This window comes from Eschscholzia californica, unplaced genomic scaffold, assembly GCF_041429995.1.
Source record: "Eschscholzia californica isolate CP2 unplaced genomic scaffold, dmEscCali1.0.p SCAF_6, whole genome shotgun sequence".
Lineage (NCBI taxonomy): Eukaryota > Viridiplantae > Streptophyta > Magnoliopsida > Ranunculales > Papaveraceae > Eschscholzia > Eschscholzia californica.
This window is the reverse complement of record NW_028238483.1, coordinates 30,278,134-30,297,061: the sequence shown is the minus strand read 5'-3', so window position 1 is coordinate 30,297,061 and position 18,928 is coordinate 30,278,134. Positions and strand designations below refer to the sequence as shown.

The following is an 18,928-nucleotide window of genomic DNA, read 5'->3' as shown; positions in this document are numbered from 1 at the left end:
ACAACCATTTTTCTTATATGGACAATTATCTTATGTGGACAACTAGAAAAATTAAAATTTTATATGAACATCAATTTTTAAGAGGACAACTCTCTGTTATTTTCACTCAAGTCCTCTTAGAATTAGATGTATTATTTTAATTCCTCCTTCTATTTTTCCATAAACCCTAAAGTTTATTCTACTTCTACAACTTCATCTTCATCATCTCCATATACACCACCAAAATCAACAATTAGAACCTTCTTCGTCATCTCTTATGATCAGACGGTGAAATCTTCGTTTACGACGGCGATCTATTGTCGCAGATTTTGATCTTTTACTTCTTAGAGTTCGTGTCTGGTTCTTATTTGATCTTTTCCATCTCTTGTTCTTAGTTTTTTTTTTGAACACTTAGAGACAGAGTAGAGAGAGAGAGAGAGAGGGAGAGAGAGTTCTGGATAAAGTATTAGATCCTTCGTAGTACTAAGCAATCGTTTTAAGCCAGCCAGCATCATCGTAAGAGTGATGAACCAAATGGACATTGATTTTATCAAAAACAATTCTAAACGTAGTATCGTAGTATGTATTTCGATTCAACTCAGAAAATAGATGCGAGAAAGAAGAAAAGAGAAAGTAGAAGCCCCGTTGATGTTGGAGCCTGGAGGTCGAGAAGTTTCGAAAGTTGTCCCATCGTCTTTAATGGAAGATTTCTTAAACAGTTCTCTGATTATTGGTATGGATTATGGAGTCACAGAAAAGTGTGTTTATAAAGTAGGGATCTATGATTTGAGATTCTTGTTTACAATCTTAATTATACGAGCAACAAAGGAACATGATGAAGGAGTATTAATTTATTTTGTATCTTTTGAGAAACTTTAGATCATGTTTTCAATTTTTACTACATGAGACAGATGTAGGTTGAAGAATAATGGAGGTACGGGTTTTGTGTTTTTATTATTTGTTTAGGGTCCTCCAATTAGTTATTGTTTTAACATTTAAGATCCTCTAGTGTTGTCCCCTTATTAAATATAAGTCGAGCATAAACCAGTTATACTGACCCGAAAATTGTTGTCCATATAAGATATTTGATTGTCCGTATATTGGTCACCTTCCTATAACCTCAAAAAGTCACCCCCACGACAAAAATAAAGTCGGTCTAACACTCTAACTAGATTAACTTTTTTTTTTTTTTTTTTTTTTTTTGTTGAAGAATCTAACTAGATTAACTTGTTCTACGAAAATCTTCACTCTAGGTAACCAACTCTTCCCTCCATATAACATCCGGCTTAAGAAATTAGTACGTGGAAGTCTGTGTTGTCCAAACGCCAAATTTCCGTTTCAAAAATCTACAACTGCTGGCTCGCTCGCTCGCTCGCTCCTAAAATAATGTCATTATTGAAACTTCAGACCATCGAGAATTGGTCTTATTTCCCTCCCCCATGACAATAGGCAATCTCTACGCTTGAGTTTCTCTCTCTCATCTCATCCAACAGAAAAACCAACCATCAACAAAAAAACACAAAACAAAAAACAACTTCATCTTCTTTCCTTAATCACATTTTGTTCACTTGGTCACTGTCAATCAATAATGGAGTCCGTTTGAATAATCTATGTTTTCTTGAATCAATCAGAAATGACATTTCTCATCTGGGTTTTCTTCAATCTTTCCTAAGAATTAAAAATCTTAAAAAACAGATGTTGTAATTTGTCGGTTGGTTGCAAACTGTAGCCTCATTTTCCACTTTCTCTCTCTAAAAACATCCCCCCCCCCCCCCCTGCATCCATTAATACTCTGATCAAGGTTAAAATTTTAGATGTTAATTCAATGTGGGTAGTCAAAATTCGAGTTCGCTGAAGCTTGAAACAAAAAGGGTTCAAATTGGAAAGTAAGAAATATTGATTTTGTTCGATTGGGTATTACAGAGATCGGAAAAAATGGCGCCGTCGTTCCAATGGTGGGCAAAAGAAAGCCATAAAGGGACGCCGGTAGTTGTGAAAATGGAAAACCCTAATTGGTCCATGCTTGAAATTGAGAGCCCAAGTGAAGAAGATTTTCTCCCAAATCGTAATGGTGATAAAGGTAGAGGTAAAAATGCAAAACAATTCACTTGGGTTCTTCTTCTAAAAGCTCATAAAGCTGTGGGTTGTTTAGCTTCAATTGGTTCAACATTGTTAACCCTAGTTTCTGCAATTCGTCGTCGAGTTAGTTCAGGAAGAACAGATTCAGAAACTAGTAATGAAATCAACGAAAACCCAACCGTAAAAACTAGATTTTATTCTTGTATAAAGTTGTTTTTATGGTTATCATTGATTTTATTAGGGTTTGAATTAACAGCTTACTTTAATGGATGGAAATTTGAAGCTCCTCACTTAAAATTTCAACATCTTTTGATAACTCCATTTGGGGTTGAAGGAATTTTCGATTTTGTTTACTCTAGATGGGTTTTGATTAGGGTTGAATATCTAGCTCCTCCTCTTCAATTTCTATCCAATGCTTGTATTATTCTATTTCTTATTCAAAGTTTAGATCGATTTGTTCTCTGTTTGGGTTGTTTTTGGATTCGATTGAAGAAGATCAAACCTGTTCCAAAAGAAACAGTTCAAGATATTGAATCTAGTGGTGGCAATTCAGAAATAAATGACTTCCCAATGGTTCTTCTTCAAATCCCCATGTGTAATGAAAAGGAGGTAACTTTTTTTTATTTTCATTCCAATTGATCTAAATAGAGATTTTGGTAGATAGCCCAAGTTTTTTTTTTTTGTTGAACTTTGTTATAGCCCAATTTGATTTTGGGTTTCTAATTTTTTATAGTGAAAGTTTAGTTTGACGTCTCGACCAAAAAATGAAGCTTAATTTATTCGGTAAACGTCTCTTGTTGTTGTTACTTTGTTATAGTCCCACTCCCACATTACTTGGGACATCGTTTCGAGCATCGTTAGAGGTGCATGCTTTTGGGTGAGGTTGTGGAAGTTTCGAAACAAAACCCTGTATCTATGTGCTTGGGCATTGTTTGTAGTGAAAGTTTAGTTTGAAGTTTAGAAAAAAAAATGAAGCTTAATTTATTCCGTTAATGTCTACTATTGTCGTTATTTTGTTATAGTCCCACATCACTTGGGACTTTGTTTAGAACATGGGTTATAGGTGTATGCTCAAGCTTAGTAAGTGTTGAGGTCTTTTGAGTGTGGTTGTGGAACTCCTGCCAGAAACAAAACCCCGTACCCATGGGCTTGGGCTTGAGCGTTTAAAGCGAAAATGTTATTGATAACAACTGAGGCTTGGGGTGTTGCATATTTTGATGAATGCGACACTTTGATTTGTGGGTTATAGGATCTAATTCTAGTGTTATAATCAGATTTTTTTTTACGATTTGGAGAGTTTCGTAAAATTCTTAGTGCTATAGAAATTTGCAATTCTTTTTGATAAATGCTTCCGTTTTAGCGTCCTAATCTTCTTAGATTGAAAGAACGAGCCTAATTTAAGAAATTAAAATCAGGTTTATCAACAATCAATAGCTGCTGTCTGTAATTTAGACTGGCCGAAGTCGAATTTGCTCATCCAAGTTTTGGATGATTCTGATGACCCAATCACTCAATTGCTTATCAAAGAAGAAGTTCAGAAATGGCAGCAAGAAGGTGCCCACATTGTTTACAGGCATCGAGTCTTACGAGATGGATATAAAGCTGGTAATTTAAAATCTGCCATGAATTGCAGTTATGTGAAAGATTATGAATTTGTTGCCATTTTCGACGCTGATTTCCAACCCACACCAGATTTTTTGATCAAGACCATTCCCCATTTCAAGGTACAACTTTTTCTTTCTATCTTTAACGAATTATGGCTATTGCACTTCTCGGATTGTTATTATCCTGCTTAAATCAGAACTTACTGTGTTTCATGACAGGATAACGATGAAATAGGGCTAGTTCAGGCTAGGTGGTCTTTTGTCAACAGAGATGAGAACCTACTAACTAGATTGCAATATATAAACTTATCGTTTCATTTTGAGGTAGAGCAGCAAGTAAACGGGATATTCATCAACTTCTTCGGGTTCAATGGAACTGCTGGTGTGTGGAGGAGAAAAGCTTTGGAAGAATCTGGTGGATGGTTGGAGAGAACAACGGTCGAAGACATGGACATAGCTGTTCGTGCTCATCTTCATGGATGGAAGTTCATCTTCCTCAATGATGTTGAGGTATTTACTATTTTGTACAGAGCGAGAGAGACGACCACGACCATCACGACCACCACAACCGTGACCTTCTATGGGATCTTTTACTAAAACTACATTGTCTTCTCTTCTGTTTTCAGTGCCAATGTGAAATACCTGAATCTTATGAGGCTTACCGAAAACAACAGCACCGATGGCATTCTGGTCCGATGCAATTATTTCGTCTTTGTTTACCAGACATTGTTCGTTCCAAGGTAATGAAATTTCTATCTATTTGATGATAAATGCTTCAGTATAACTAACAATTACTAATGCTGCAAATATTTCTTGTTTTCTATTTCGGTTTAACACAGATCAGTATATGGAAGAAGATGAACCTCATTTTTCTCTTCTTTCTCCTGAGAAAACTAATATTGCCATTCTATTCCTTCACCCTATTCTGCATAATTCTCCCTATGACGATGTTCATTCCAGAAGCCGAACTTCCACCATGGGTCGTCTGCTATATCCCAGCCACAATGTCGTTCCTCAATATACTAGCATCCCCGAAATCATTCCCTTTCATTGTTCCTTACCTCCTCTTTGAGAATACCATGTCCGTAACTAAATTCAACGCTATGATCTCGGGGCTTTTCCAACTTGGGAGTGCTTATGAATGGGTTGTTACTAAAAAATCTGGTCGATCTTCCGAGGGTGATCTTGTTTCATTGCTTGAAAGAGATCCAAAACAACAAAGAGGAAATTCCGTACCCAATCTTGATGCTATGGAGAAGGAAGAAACCCGAAAGGAGCAGCTCGAAACCGAGAAAAAGAAGAAGAAGAAACACAATAGAATATACACAAAAGAGTTGGCACTCGCTTTCCTTCTATTGACAGCTTCTGCAAGGAGCCTCCTATCAGCACAGGGTATACATTTTTACTTTCTACTTTTCCAAGGAATATCATTCCTGTTGGTGGGTCTTGACCTCATCGGAGAACAGGTTCGATAAGCACCGAAGATAAACGAAATCAGATAAAGAAAGAAAAAGTCGTGGCTAACCAAGCACGTTAAGAGAGTGAGAGAAGCAAGAGTCGAAGAGTATGGTTGAGATGTGCTTGTTCTTCATCATCCTCCTCCTAAGTTGCTTCTCTACCCCAAGAAGCTGAATTAGGAGTAGAAGAGATGGTCAATCAGACAAGAAAGTTATGTAGATAGAATACTAATGTGGTCTTCGACCTTTCTTTAAATTCATTTGTTTCTTGGGTTAAAATTCTTCTGTAAGAAATACTGTTATTTAAGAACCTAAAATCTTAGTTAGTTGAGTTGTTTACTCTTGGAGCTACATGGAAGAAGAGGGTTGTGGAGAAGCAGGCTGTGGCCTGTGGGTAGATCTTCCTTGCCCTAACTTGGGTTGCTTTATACCTTTGTGGATTATTAAAGCTAGTACAAAGTTTATTTTGAACTCTTAATGCACAAGAAACTAATATTCGTCGAAAGATTTTGAACAAAAATCACTAGTACTTGAGATTTTGAACAAAAACCACTCCGAATTTTGAGATAATTTTATGTACCCAAACCACTAGTACTTGAACAAAAATGTGAATGAAACTTGACTTTGAAGACATGAAATATAATTTCATAACCAACTTACCACTACCATTAAACTCAAAAGAATTGATAAAATCAATTAATCTTAAAAGCAAACAAACAATCAGACTATGTTACACTCTCTTCACACCCATAAACTTAACAGACCTTCCTACCATTAAAAACTCCAAACCATGTAAAATTACTCTTCCTTCAACTATACAAAGTTGCATCTACTAGGGTTACTTTCTTCTGCTAAAACTCGAAGAACAAATTGTTAGGAGTTGTGAACTATACAACTCTGATCATCATTACATTTTTTTTTTTCAGCATGTTTCTAATGAAAACGTTGTAATTTGAATATCGGAATTATAGCTACCCTTTCATGTGACCTGCCAAAAGAAACGTAATTTCAGGACTAGTTTCAATATTAGTTAAAAATCGATCTATAATGGAAAAAAAAGGCGAACGTGAAATTGACTTTTAACTTACCATTCAATCCCATGTCGTCTAGAGGTTGATTAGGAATGAACCCCATTTGAATCATGGTTTGGAGTTCATTGTTCCATGAGTTTGGTGTCTGTATGTTTAGAATTCTCAAATCAGTTTCTCTAACAAAAGTGAATATTTCGATTTGAAATATAAAGAACTCTTTGGCTTACTTGAGACATAATGGGTAACTGAGGATTTGTACATTGGATAGGTTGAATTGATCCCTCTAGATTCATATTTGCTGGAGAAAAAGAGGTCATTCTTGGAGCAAATCCAAGAATCTCTGGACCTAAACTTCTTGAGTGAAGAATCTGTATTCGATAACATAACCGATATTAACATATAAGATATCAAAAAAAAGAAAGTACGGTTCGGTTTGGTTTGAAAATGATATACTAAAGTGCCCCTTACTTACATCCTTAGATAGAATCTGTTCTATGTCAAAATTCAGTTCCGGATTGACGGTTGCAAGTTTCATCGACAGAAACTGCAAAAGTACGAACATATATACATCAGCCACGCCCAACTTCATTCTGAAATTCAGTTTCAGATTATTCAAGCACCACTAGGGGTCGAACGAAGCGTTTTATCGACGGGGCCAGTTCATATATAGAGTACTCTAATGGATAGACTGGCCCTCTGGTTAACTAGTATAAACCCCAAAAACGTTTTCTACAAAGACCTTCCTAAGCTACCTGAGCAATAACTCGAGCTAGCTGACTAATGGACTGCCTCCTGAGCAGACATTGCAAATATAACGGGTGCTAGTCTCACGGTTAAACTAGACCCTGTAGGTCAACCTTTATACTTGCATATAGAAATTGCAAAATTGAAAAAAATAAAGTTTACCTAATTTTAACTAGTCATAAACCCATTAGTCAGCTAGCTCGAGTTATTTGCAAATATAACGGGTGCTAGTCTCACGGTTAAACTAGACCCTGTAGGTCAACCTTTATACTTGCATACAGAAATTGCAAAATTGAAAAAAATAAAGTTTACCTAATTTTAACTAGTCATAAAACCCATGTTTTAGATTCTCTCTGTAATTCTAGTTTTAGACGATGATCCATTGAAGAAATGGTAAACCCATTCAACATTTTGGATCGACAAGGTGTACCAAAATTGGTTTATTGTGGTTAAGATACATCACAATTTTCATGTATTTCGCAACAAAAATGAATGACGACCCGTTACATAACTCTAGTTTTGGGAATGGCATACCTCGACTTGTTGTTGCAATGACTGAACATAGTTGATAATCTCATCAAGCATAACTGCCTTCCCAGTTATCTAAACATAAACGAGAAAAAGTTCGAATTAAAACTCAATAACAATATAGTATAAACTATAAACTTATACAAGTAAGACATTCTAAGGCTCACCTTATTGCAACCTGGAACAAGATCTTGAAGAAGCTTCATTCTTTCGCTAATTTTTTCTCGTCTAACCTAGAATTGAATTCGATGTCTCATTAGATTCAAAATTCTAAAAGAAACCCACAAAAAGAAATAAGAATGTGAGTTCTAATAGGAACAAGAACTCACTCTTTCTGCTAGACTGTGACTATTTGTAGCCTGACCTCTTCTTGCTCTCATATGAATGTAATCTTGTTTTGGAGTTTGTCCATTTGAGGTACTATCTTTACCTTGTTTACCAGTTTGATTACCACCCAAATTCGCATTCTCCGATTTCGATTTCGATTTCTTCTCATTTTGTTCATTACTATTAAGAGTGATTTCTGAAACATCCTTTTGTTTATGTGATTCAGCAGTCCCATTCTGACATAGAAAACACAATACATTTACTAACTTCAATAGATTCAAAAAACAGCAAGATCTTAAGAACTCATCACAGAATTATCAAAATAAAATAAAGTTACCTGAATGGAGTTGAATTGTGGTCTCTTCCTTTTCATTCCATCTGGGGAAGAAGAATTTCTTGAATTATTTGAAAGACAACCACCATTAGCAATCTGGGTATGATCAGGTAAGGTTAGAGAACCAACCATTTCTGAGTAATTTCCACTACCAAATGATTGAAACTTTGGTGCTAGATCAGTAAGTCTAGGATCAGAAGGGTAATGAACAATGTGAGAACTACTAGTACTAACTCCCTGGTTTCCATAAACACCATAAGGAGAAACAGAACTTTGATTATGAAAATGATTTTGAGAAGCCATTGAAGAACCTTTGAGTTCTCCATTTTGGGTAAGTGAAAGAATTGGGTTCCAACCAGTATTGAAATATGACTCAACTCCAAGGGAAGATGATTCAGACAAACACATTGAGGTCATTCTGTTATTATCTCTCTGTTTAATCCCTAGATCACAATTATCATTAGAACCCATGATCCAAAAACAATCTAAACCTTCTCTAAACTTCAAATTAGAACTAAATCAACAATACCCAAATCAAGAATTTAAGGTTAAATTGGTAGTTAACTTCAAAGAAAAGTTTCCAATTTTGTAAAGCAAAAGTTGGTTTAACAAAGAATAGTTGGTAATTTTCTTTCAGGACTCAAGAAAGCAAGAAGTAAACTTGGCAGCTTTATAAAGACAGGATGTATTAAAGCAAAAGAAACCAATTAAGTTTGGAGCATCCAATTCACTCAAACAAAAAGATGAAACCTTAATGTACCTATATAAGCATATATATTAAACTTAGGGGCTTCTAACTCAAAACGAATTGACAAACTACGATAGAGTTTCTAGTTCATGAGATAATCATTCGTCTATGTCGGACAAATTTTACACATTTCCTACGAATTGAACAATTACCATAGAATTTTTAGTTCATGACATTATCTTTCATCTACGTCAGGACTAGTTTCACACATTTCTTCACGTGTGTTGCAATACTCCACAAATTTAAAATATAATTTTTTTCATTGAATATGTATATTATGAATGACTAGTATTGTTAGTTCTACCATATAGACCTGGATCTGTTAATCTGATAACTGATTGACACGAGTAAGGGGGTTGTGAGTGTTATATTCTTCATCGTAAAACTTCTATATATTTTTTAAGAGCGTTTATTCACACATAAACTTCCCACCACCACCACCACCTTCATCTACTTATTTTTACTTTATTTATGATGAAATTAGTATTAAGCCTAGTCTAATGGGAAAAAGAGTGGCTCATGAAGAGACAAGAAAGTGAACCTTTCAGAGCATAAAGGAGACAAAGTAGTAAAGAATGACATAATTAAGTTAACAGCTAATCAATCTAAATAAACATAAAAGAAAGTAGATTCCCTTTTTTTTCTTAAATAAACAAACAGATAGCAACATCATCTACTCAATTGATTGAATTTTGCACAAACAAAGCTTGCATTATTCTTTAAACAAACACCAATTTGGGAAGATCATCATAAGCATTAAAGTTAAACAAACAATAATGGTGCTTGAACTAACCCCTATTATAAAATAAACCACTTGCTCTTCAACCTTCCAATTTTATCACTCAAGAAAAAAGAGATGTGACATAAACCTTCTTGATTCTCATGTTTCATCAAATGGGTATCTAGGTCTCAAATGGGTATCTAGGTCTGGCCAAAGAAAATTAGGGCTTAAATTGTACAGAGTTTTTGTATACCTTACTCAAACAGGTGTTTAGTAGAGCAGGTATTCTGAGAGTGATATTTCCATTATATGTACATATATATTTGATACATTAGACATTTGTGTCTAATAGTATCATATTCCGTAAACTATTTTAGATTTATTTCGTTTTTTTTTCATTCTAGTTGAAGAAATAAAAAAAAATATTCAGAAGCGTAAATTCTTTAATTAACATCATATGAATTTACATATTTAAAATTATCAATAAGGACAATAACAACTATTTGTCAAAAAACCTAATATAAAATTGCTTAATTACCTGCCAAATTGCAGTAAATTAAATAAAAAAAATTTATTTTTAAGTCATTAACTATTCTCATCAAAAAAAAAAAAAAGTCATTAACTATTGCCAACTACTTTGAATGATAAATGAAATTTTAGTAAATTAGAGAATAAGACCCTGTAAGTTTCCACTTTTGAATAAATTATGATGAGAAGTTGTTCTTCTCTTCAACTGAAAGCTTTGTTTGACATCTTTTACTGACACATTTTGCCAACCATTCCTACCAAACCTCCTCCTGTCTTCCACTCAATTCTTCTCTTTGCCAACTAACCCCCCTTTCACATATACATTTACTATGCAACTCTGGTCTATCATCCTCAATGAACCCACCCTCTTTAGCCCACTAATTCATAGGCATGTCCTATGGGCCAACCCTATTTACATCCTTTCTCAAAGAATACTTGTACACAAGGGTGGGAATTGGGCTGGGCGAAGCGAGCCCGGGTCCCCAAAAGTCTCGAGCAAGACCGAGACAAAAATACAGTTTTACATGTGAGTAGACAAGTTTAATTGGTCGAATTGGGCTAGCACGAGAACCAACACAAATACTGGAAACTGCAGTGAAGGATTGTGACAAACAAATTTGAATCGAAGTTTATAAGTTTAAGTTTCATTGTTATAGAATCTCAAGTCGCTACATCGAGTGAGGTTTGAACTCAAAATAATCAATTGAAAAACTTTTTTTGTTAGAAAGCAATTGAAAAACTTACTATTAAATTATAAAATATTTTAAGGTTAATTTGACATAGACTCCCGTTTATTTAGTGATATTAGGACTTCACCTCCAAAATCAAAAGTGTTCTGGCGTTACCCACCAATTCCCCTTTTTCCGTCATTTTGTCACTATATGGTCGGCGTGTGAATCACACGCGTGATTCGTGACGAAACTACCCCCATATAATCCTCCATCTAATCTAACGGTGACCATTTCATCTCGTGATCTACGGTCCAGAAATGATATTTCAAAATAGCTGTTGAAATATCATCCCTAAAACACCCTTTAAGCTCCAACGGTAGGAATTTTAAAGCTCTATAAAAAAAACAAGTGCTTCAATCAATTGATGATGAGGTTTTGTGAGGGTTGAAACAAGGAAGTAAGTTCATTGTTGCCAAACCGATGGGAGGAGGATCTAAGTCTAGTTCATCAACTGAGGTATACTCTATTCTCTTGTATTTTCGGTTGGGAGTCCTTCCCTAATTAATATATTTACAGTGGGGTGTTATCTCAAAAGTTATGAGTTATTTTTGTTTTCAGGAAGTCTTGTGTCAAATTTGTGAGATGAAGACTCATGTAGCTTTAAATTGTCTATTTCTTTACTCGGCATGTACGAAGAGAAATTGCGATGGCATTCGAAAAGTGATGGTGTCGATTACTTCAAGAAACCCCAGAAGAAAGTATTTGAGATGCCAAAACCCTTGTGTGATATACATGGAAAGAGTCTAAAAACTCTTGTATGATATACAACTAAAAGAAACATAGTCTAAGAAACCATTTGTATGAACAATTAAAAACCCTTCTAAAATAAACAAAGTCTAAGAAACCATTTGTATGAACATTTAAACATTTAAGCTATTTCACCAATGACCATCATAATATACATGCTAAATAACCTTAGAGTTAGGTTGATGATTACTTAAAAAGAACTGCTAGACCTTGGTCCTCTCTCCATTGATGGTAGTTCAGACTTAGGGTTAGAGAGAGAAAGCTATTTCTTCAGTCAAAACGAGCTGCAAAAGGAAGAATCAAATGAGGAAAATAATTTACAAGTGATTCAGGAAGAAAGCCCTAACGATTTCGGTTTGAATAGTAGTGATCGACCTCAAAACCAATTTAGGATTTACCTGGTACGATGACGATCGAATGGAACTGAGGGAACCCAAAGGATTTTCGCGGGTAATGCCTTCGTTAGGAAACAGTTGAAGTTTTGATTTGATACGTTAAACAATTTTAGGTTATTTATGGACCGTTGATCACGAGATGAAATGGTCACAGTTAGATTAGTGGAGGATTATATGGGGAGTAATTTCGTCACGAATCAGGTGTGTGTTTCACACGCAAATCATTTAATGTGGAAATGACGGAAAAAGGGGAATGGGGGTTAACGCTAGAACACTTTTGATTTTGAGGGTGAAGACTTAATATCACTAAATAAATGGGGGTTTATGTCCAATTAACCCAATATTTTATGTTAGCCCATTTTCATTTTAATTGTTTAGAAAATGAAAATCCTCTTTCGTCATTTTGTCAAATCTAACAAAATCCATCTAAATCTCCACAAAAATATTTTCAAACTCTAATTTTCATATCCATTTGGGATTAGTTGGTCAACATTCGTCTAAAGAAATAAAAACACCATAATCTCTGATACATTTTTACAGTCATCATATCTTGAGAAAAGATTTTTGAGAGTTTGTGTAGAATTATTAATGTTTAATTACTCATTTATCTTATTTTCTTTAGATTTTATATTTTTGCCACCCATAACTATTAAGAATCAAATAATATATTTACCTTATTGGTCTTCTTGTACAGGTTCCAGCTGTGTGTCTTATTCAATTTTAGTCAAAATTGACAAGTCAGAAAATAATGGTCAAACAACAGTCAAATTATAGTGAGGTGGTTATTGCTGGAACCTACAAAATTTTCCTCATTTCCCGGATTTATTTGGTCTGTTAAAATGATTCAGTGTGTCTATGATTTATAGTAGAAAAATGACCTTGCAATATAAACCCTCGGATTAATTGATAATTTCTAAATTGAAGAATCAAAGTAAGATAGAGAGCTCTGATTGAAGATCACACAGTGAATGCAGTTTTATATTTGTTAGGTTTTTGTTGAGGATGGGTTTTAACTAGCACTTAGCATAGTTAGAGGAATCAAGACAGATTAGTTGATTAACATTTAATAATTAATTTGTTATGATTAATATTTAATGTTAATTTTTTATGATCAATCTACATTAATAAATTTTGATAAGTAGTAGTATTTAATTATAAATTTTTATGATCAAATTTTTATTAATAAGTTTATATGATGACTTTTAAATTAGAATTTAATAAATTATCTGATCAGGTCAATACATACTTGAATTTTAATTATCGATGTGATAAAACTAGTAAGCTTTTTGGAAGAAGAGAATCCCCTAATTCAAGTGTATGCAGAAGGTGAGATATGGGACTAAAGTGGAAATGGCAGCTACACGATTTAGATAAAAAAAATTTTGTAGATAAAATGAACTATAAATGACGTAAGAATCGCATATAAAACGGGTCTTATCAAACCATAGAGGAGACGTGGTTAGTTGGAAATAAACTTATGGCTGGTCTGGTTGGTTATGTTTAACCCCCATCATAAAAATATTCATAGAACAATTCTATGTAATTGTAGTTGTAATTAATCAGTTTTAACTTACTTTCAAAAGATTAAATTTTGTAATAACAATACGATAATTTAGAAAAATATATATATAGAGTAGAATCACTCGTATGAAAGAGTGTTTGAGTCAGTAGAGAAAAAGATTTTTAGAGTATGCAATGGTCAATTGATTTTGATTTAAATAGACGCTCGAAAAATATACTTGGCAAATAACAAAAATGATAGAATTTCTCATGCAGGTTTTCTCTTAAATCGCGAATAATCATTTTGATGGATAACATTGACGCAGTCTAATAACATCAAAGGATTCATTAAAAGAATGATAGATTTTTAATCACGCGTGGGTAGAACATGTAATAAGATGTGGTCCATGCTAGTAACCAAAGTAATGAGCAATAATGATGGATAATACACTTTAACTATAAGAAAGAATCATTTTGATTATAAATCATAATTAACTCCGCAGTCTTTAATCAAATATTAAAAATGATTATCTTCACAAAGTTCTTATATTGTATGGAGAGGGAACATAACTATTTCCCTTTTTTCGAACAAGGGAATTTGGACAGATACATCAACTCTATCTCTGGCTTCCTACTTTAATTTCATGAGATCGTCTCATGGTTCCTTAATCATTATTTTGTGGAGTATTTTATAAGAATTAAATGTAGAGGATTAAAACTTAAAAACGAAGTTTACTTGACATAACAAAGAAAATAAGTCCTTGATTGAGTCTTCTTGGGGCGCCTCTTATCCTTTTTGGTTATGGAAAATACCAAATGTACTCAATATTTTTGTTATATACACTCACATCTAGGGTGTTGTTTGATCAAGTCAAATTAAGGAGATGTGAGTGTGGCAAGTAAAAAATGGTGAATATATAATTTGCCTTTTGTTATTCGCACCCTTACAGCAAAACTATGTGTGAGTGCATTGGAAGCTCTAAAGGCGCCCTATTTTCTAAAAGTAAGGTCAAATGAGAATTTTATAAGCACCACAAATTTACAAGTCTATTACAGACACCCCAACAAAAATAGTTTTATTTATGTTTCTTTACTCTCATTTAGTTTTTTTTTGAATATTTACTCTCATTTAGTATATTTTTTTTGGAAATTAACTACGATCAATGATAGTCATTATTTGGAGTATATGTCAACACATTGGACCACTTGGGCAACCAATTGTTGACACTCTCATTTTGTTGTTTACTTTCTTGGTTTCTCCTTAAGATTTTATGTGGAACTAGTAATTGCATCTCGGATAAAAGGATGAGAAATACATATGTGCAAAATAACACGTCAATAATTTTGATGTCTCATTAATATGACTAAGTTCCGACTGCATCATTCGGACGCGGTAGATTTCTTTTGACGAACGCCATACGATTATGAACATGTGGAGCGCCAACATACCTGTTGCAGTCGACTAACATTACATGAACATGGTGATGAAGATATGATAATTTATTAGATCTAAATTTTCTTATGAATAAGAGTAAGCTAATTAAATAATAATGGAAACAAAGAAGGTTTGGAGATGATGAGTTTAGAAACTAAATGAGTTTTAGACACCGAATGAATGGTCAAATTTATCTTCTAAATAATTGACTGTGAATTTGCCCAAGGAGAATCTTGTATTAGCCGTTGAATCTAATCGATATCGATCTCTAAATAAAAAATGAATGGTCAGATTTATCTTCTAAATAATTGATTGACATGTTTTAATATATAAGACAATAATATCATTAATCTAAGAAAAGTAGATTTTATTGAAAAAATGAAGTTTAAAATAGATCTACAAAGCGCACCCTAAATTCATGACCACATTTCACACAGAGGATTCCATTTTAGCCACAAAACGTTAATAAAGAAGACCTAAAGTCCACATTTTAGATCTCAAAATCCGAACACTTCGTTATTGATGGGAGGGAATGTTAGTTGCATTTTAAGAACAGAAAATTGAACAAGTCTAATGGGAACACCTTTTTGTGATGGATAAGTTAGTGATTAGTAATTTAGGTTTTCCTTAAGAATATTTAGTCAACTTACAACTATTTATTACTTTGTATTATTAACAAATATTATCTGGTTTTGGACTTAAGCACAAGCATAAACATAGACAAGCAAAACTAAGTCAAGAATCATGATGGAGTCCACCCCACCAGTATGCAAAATGGATTTCAAATTGTTGGGGTTGTATCATGGTTGGGCCCATTTGAGTGATTCTTTGTTGGGTCTATTACCATCTTATGATTAATTGAGAGCGAGCCTCACCCACTTACTACTAGTGAAGACTATTTGTCTTCTAGTTAGCACATAAGTGGGGTCCACCTCTAGAGGGAAGATGACATTCAAAGCTTTCTTTCTCTAAACAATTAATGTCCCGCATCTTCCAACTAGTGAAACTAAATGTGTTTTATAATAAGTTGCTTGAGAACTCATTGTAAAGCACATGGTGGAGTAGAGAAGGCTCCCACACGCGTCCTCACACATGTGAGGCATTTGGGCTTTTAACCATTTGGGTTCTTTGGCTATTTGGGCTCTTTGGCTATTTGGGTGGGCATATGGACCTTTGGGCCGTGGCCCGTGAGCTCGTGTTCGAGCTTGGGAGCTTATAGTGAAAAGACTCTTTTCCGAGTTTATCTCCAACTCTCTTAACTTCTCTACCACGTTTTCCAGGCGGTTAGGGTTTTCTCAGAGGCTATGTATACTGGCCAAGATCAAGAGAGAAAAACACAGACGCGGTAAGTTGTGGTCAATCCTTGGGGAGTGAACGGAAACAGTAATTTGCACAAAGGTTACTCCAAAATCACTTTCACGGCAGTGGCCTCCATACCACGACACATTGAAGAAAGTTATTACGATAAATCCATTGATCTTTCCAATATTTCCAACACAAATAAAGTTCATGGTTAAAGTAGATTACCGTTCCTAACTGTTAGGTTAATCTCACATTAGTTGTAGATTACTGTTAGGTTAATCTCACATTAGGTTAATAAGTGTAGGAAAAGCCTTACCTCTTGAGCTAGCTTTTGGGGTGAGAGAGGCCCAAGACCACCCCAATACTAACAAAGTCAAGGGGTCCATCGTCATGGTTATAGGTAGATTACCATTCCTAACAAGGTCAAAGGGTCAATGTGACGTTGCTAAGAATTTGGAGGTCAAGGGAAAGTGGCGACCGTCGGAGACCACTTTCTCTTTCTCTCCTGTCTGTCTCTCTTCTTTTTCTCTCTATCTCCTCTTTATCTCTCTCTAACCCTTTGTTTGGTTTCTAGACAAAAGTTGCTTCATTTGTATCTGGAAGCACCAGATTCAGACGAGGTTCCAGCGAAGAGGCTATCCCCTTCGCTGGAACTTAACGAGCAAGAAAAATGAGAGGGGGATGAAGAGAAAAAGAAGAGCGAAGAAGAGAGAGAGATGAAGATGAGGCACCAGACTTGGTAGTGGAGATCGCCGGAGTTGATGGTAGAGTTGTCAGAGTTACGGTGGAGGTAGTCGAAGGTATGGTGGACGTGAAGGGGAGATAGGGGAATAAAAAACTGAAAAGATATTAAGGTGATGTTTGGAGGAAACAAATAATTTTAGATATTGTTGTTTCCACCCAAAACTTTGTTCATGGGAAAATATCTTTATTTCCCCAAAACACCGACCACTAATTTGTAGTATTTATTGGTCGATGTTTCAGGGAAACTAAAAAAGTGTCTAGGGAAAAAGGTGAGAAACTAAAAAACAAGTAACCAAACGTACCTTAAAGTCGGTCGGAGATGGCCAGCGACGTCCATCTCTCTCTCTCTCTCTCTCTCTCTCTCTCTCATCTCTCTCTGTCTCTCTTTCTCTCTTGTCACTCTCTCTTCGCAGGAACCATGAAAAAAATGAGTAGAAAGAGAGAAAAATGAGAGAGGGATGAAGAGAGATGGAGAGGGAAAGTGATGACCGGAGTTGTTGTCGCTGAAATTAATGATCGCCGAAATTGATGGTGGTGAGAATGAAGATGGAGGAAGAAAATAAAAAGTGGGTAGTGTTTGGAGGAAACAACAAAATTTTGTTTCCACACAAAATTTTCTTCCCTAGAAAATATTCTTATATTCACAGAACATCGACCTATTTATTTTAAGTGATTTTGATTGTTAAAGGTTTGAATTATTTCTTTCTCTCTCGAATTGGGTTGGGCAAACATGAAGAGGTTGGTTACAAAAAAATCATAAAGTTAAAGTTTAATGAATCTTAGCGGTTGGATTTACTACTTATTAAGTAAGGTTAATTCACAGTTTCTCTTCTTCACGACCATTTTAACCAGTAAACTTCCATAGAGAGAGGATTGAGGAGAAAACGGGATGAGTAGACAGAGAAGAATGACAAATAGAGATGGTAGTGGAGGTGCTTGTGGTGGTGGAAAAAGATAGGAAGATTAAAAGAGGAGAGGAGAAAAATGACGGCGGTGGTGGTGGTCGATGTTGGTGGTAGAAGATGAAGAAGAGAAAGATGCTTTATTTCTCTTTAAAATTTTGAACTCAAAAAATTTGTCAAAAGTCACGATTTTCTTGTGAAACTTCGTACCTCGAAAACTTTTTTTATTTTCCCTAAACGCTGGCTAATAGAAACCTAAAAGATTTCTAAAGGTATATACTAACATACAAGGTTAATATAAAAATTTCTTTTGTGTTGCCTAGATATTAGATTTGAAGCATAGATATCTAGTTTTGGATTAGAGGTGGGTAATGTAATATATTTTGAACTAAGGGGAATAATTTTTAGATCAAGAATTGTTCAAAGGGAGCGTATCCCGACAACAATAGGCGCATTCCTTCGGGCTGACCAGTCCGAGGCCCAAAGCATGGTCTCAGACTGGCCCTGTTCGAAAGGACTCTGACTGTCCAGTCTGAGAGGATTCGGGTTGTCCAGTCTGAGCCCAAAACCAAAGTCTCGGACGGAGTCCCTTTCTCTAACTAGGGTTTTGTTTTTTAGGGTTTGAAGAGGATTTATATCGTGGATTTCTAAGATCTTTTTACGCGCTTAAAGTTTTGAAGAAGATTTCCAAGGTGGTTTCACTTTCTTTGTTGATTTTTTACTCCTTCAGTTTGATCATTGTGGAAACTTTCTTGTTGATTGAAGATGATGCAGGGGCACCCGGCGTGGACGCTTTTTGCCGTGGCCTAACAGCCACGTAGGCCAATCGGCCATAATGATTAGATTTAGGAAAGTCCCAGTTTTAGTGTGATTCATATTGAATCTAGGTTTAGGAAGTTACATTATTTCAGTATTTTCATTAATTGGGAAAGTCTAGTTTGAGTATATCTATTTAGGAAGTTGCAGTATTTCAGTATTTTCATTATTCAGGAAAGTCCAGTTTGAGTCTAACTAGGAAAGTATGATATCCTATAAAAGGAGGTCTAGTCTGTCTTTTATTTTGATGTTGAAGAGAAAATCCCCTTGAGTTTA

At 34.9% G+C, this 18,928-nt stretch overlaps 2 protein-coding genes across 2 annotated transcripts; one reads left to right on the top strand and one right to left on the bottom strand.

The window, feature by feature from the left end:
- The first annotated feature begins 1,282 nt into the window (after positions 1–1,282).
- LOC147533408 (putative xyloglucan glycosyltransferase 12) lies at positions 1,283–5,458 on the top strand. The gene is made up of 5 exons (XM_086647195.1): positions 1,283–2,667; positions 3,474–3,782; positions 3,882–4,172; positions 4,289–4,402; positions 4,502–5,458. The coding sequence occupies exons 1-5, from the start codon at positions 1,915–1,917 to the stop codon at positions 5,135–5,137; spliced, it is 2,103 nt and encodes a 700-aa protein (XP_086503321.1). The 5' UTR covers positions 1,283–1,914; the 3' UTR covers positions 5,138–5,458.
- A 329-nt stretch (positions 5,459–5,787) lies between these two features.
- On the bottom strand, positions 5,788–9,781 carry LOC147533407 (transcription factor bHLH76-like). The gene is made up of 8 exons (XM_086647196.1): positions 8,087–9,781; positions 7,752–7,985; positions 7,590–7,655; positions 7,429–7,497; positions 6,623–6,694; positions 6,378–6,518; positions 6,208–6,295; positions 5,788–6,107 (listed from the first exon to the last, which is right to left on the bottom strand). The coding sequence occupies exons 1-8, from the start codon at positions 8,552–8,554 to the stop codon at positions 6,091–6,093; spliced, it is 1,155 nt and encodes a 384-aa protein (XP_086503322.1). The 5' UTR covers positions 8,555–9,781; the 3' UTR covers positions 5,788–6,090.
- Positions 9,782–18,928: the final 9,147 nt, after the last annotated feature.

Coding starts and splice junctions, on each gene's coding strand:
- LOC147533408 (XM_086647195.1), top strand. CDS start 1,915: ATGGCGCCGTCGTTCCAATGGTGGGCAAAAGAAAGCCATAAAGGGACG. Junction 2,668..3,473: donor CCATGTGTAATGAAAAGGAG/GTAACTTTTTTT, acceptor AATTAAAATCAG/GTTTATCAACAATCAATAGC. Junction 4,403..4,501: donor CAGACATTGTTCGTTCCAAG/GTAATGAAATTT, acceptor GGTTTAACACAG/ATCAGTATATGGAAGAAGAT.
- LOC147533407 (XM_086647196.1), bottom strand. CDS start 8,554: ATGGGTTCTAATGATAATTGTGATCTAGGGATTAAACAGAGAGATAAT. Junction 7,986..8,086: donor CACAATTCAACTCCATTCAG/GTAACTTTATTT, acceptor TTTCTATGTCAG/AATGGGACTGCTGAATCACA. Junction 7,656..7,751: donor GTCACAGTCTAGCAGAAAGA/GTGAGTTCTTGT, acceptor ATTCAATTCTAG/GTTAGACGAGAAAAAATTAG.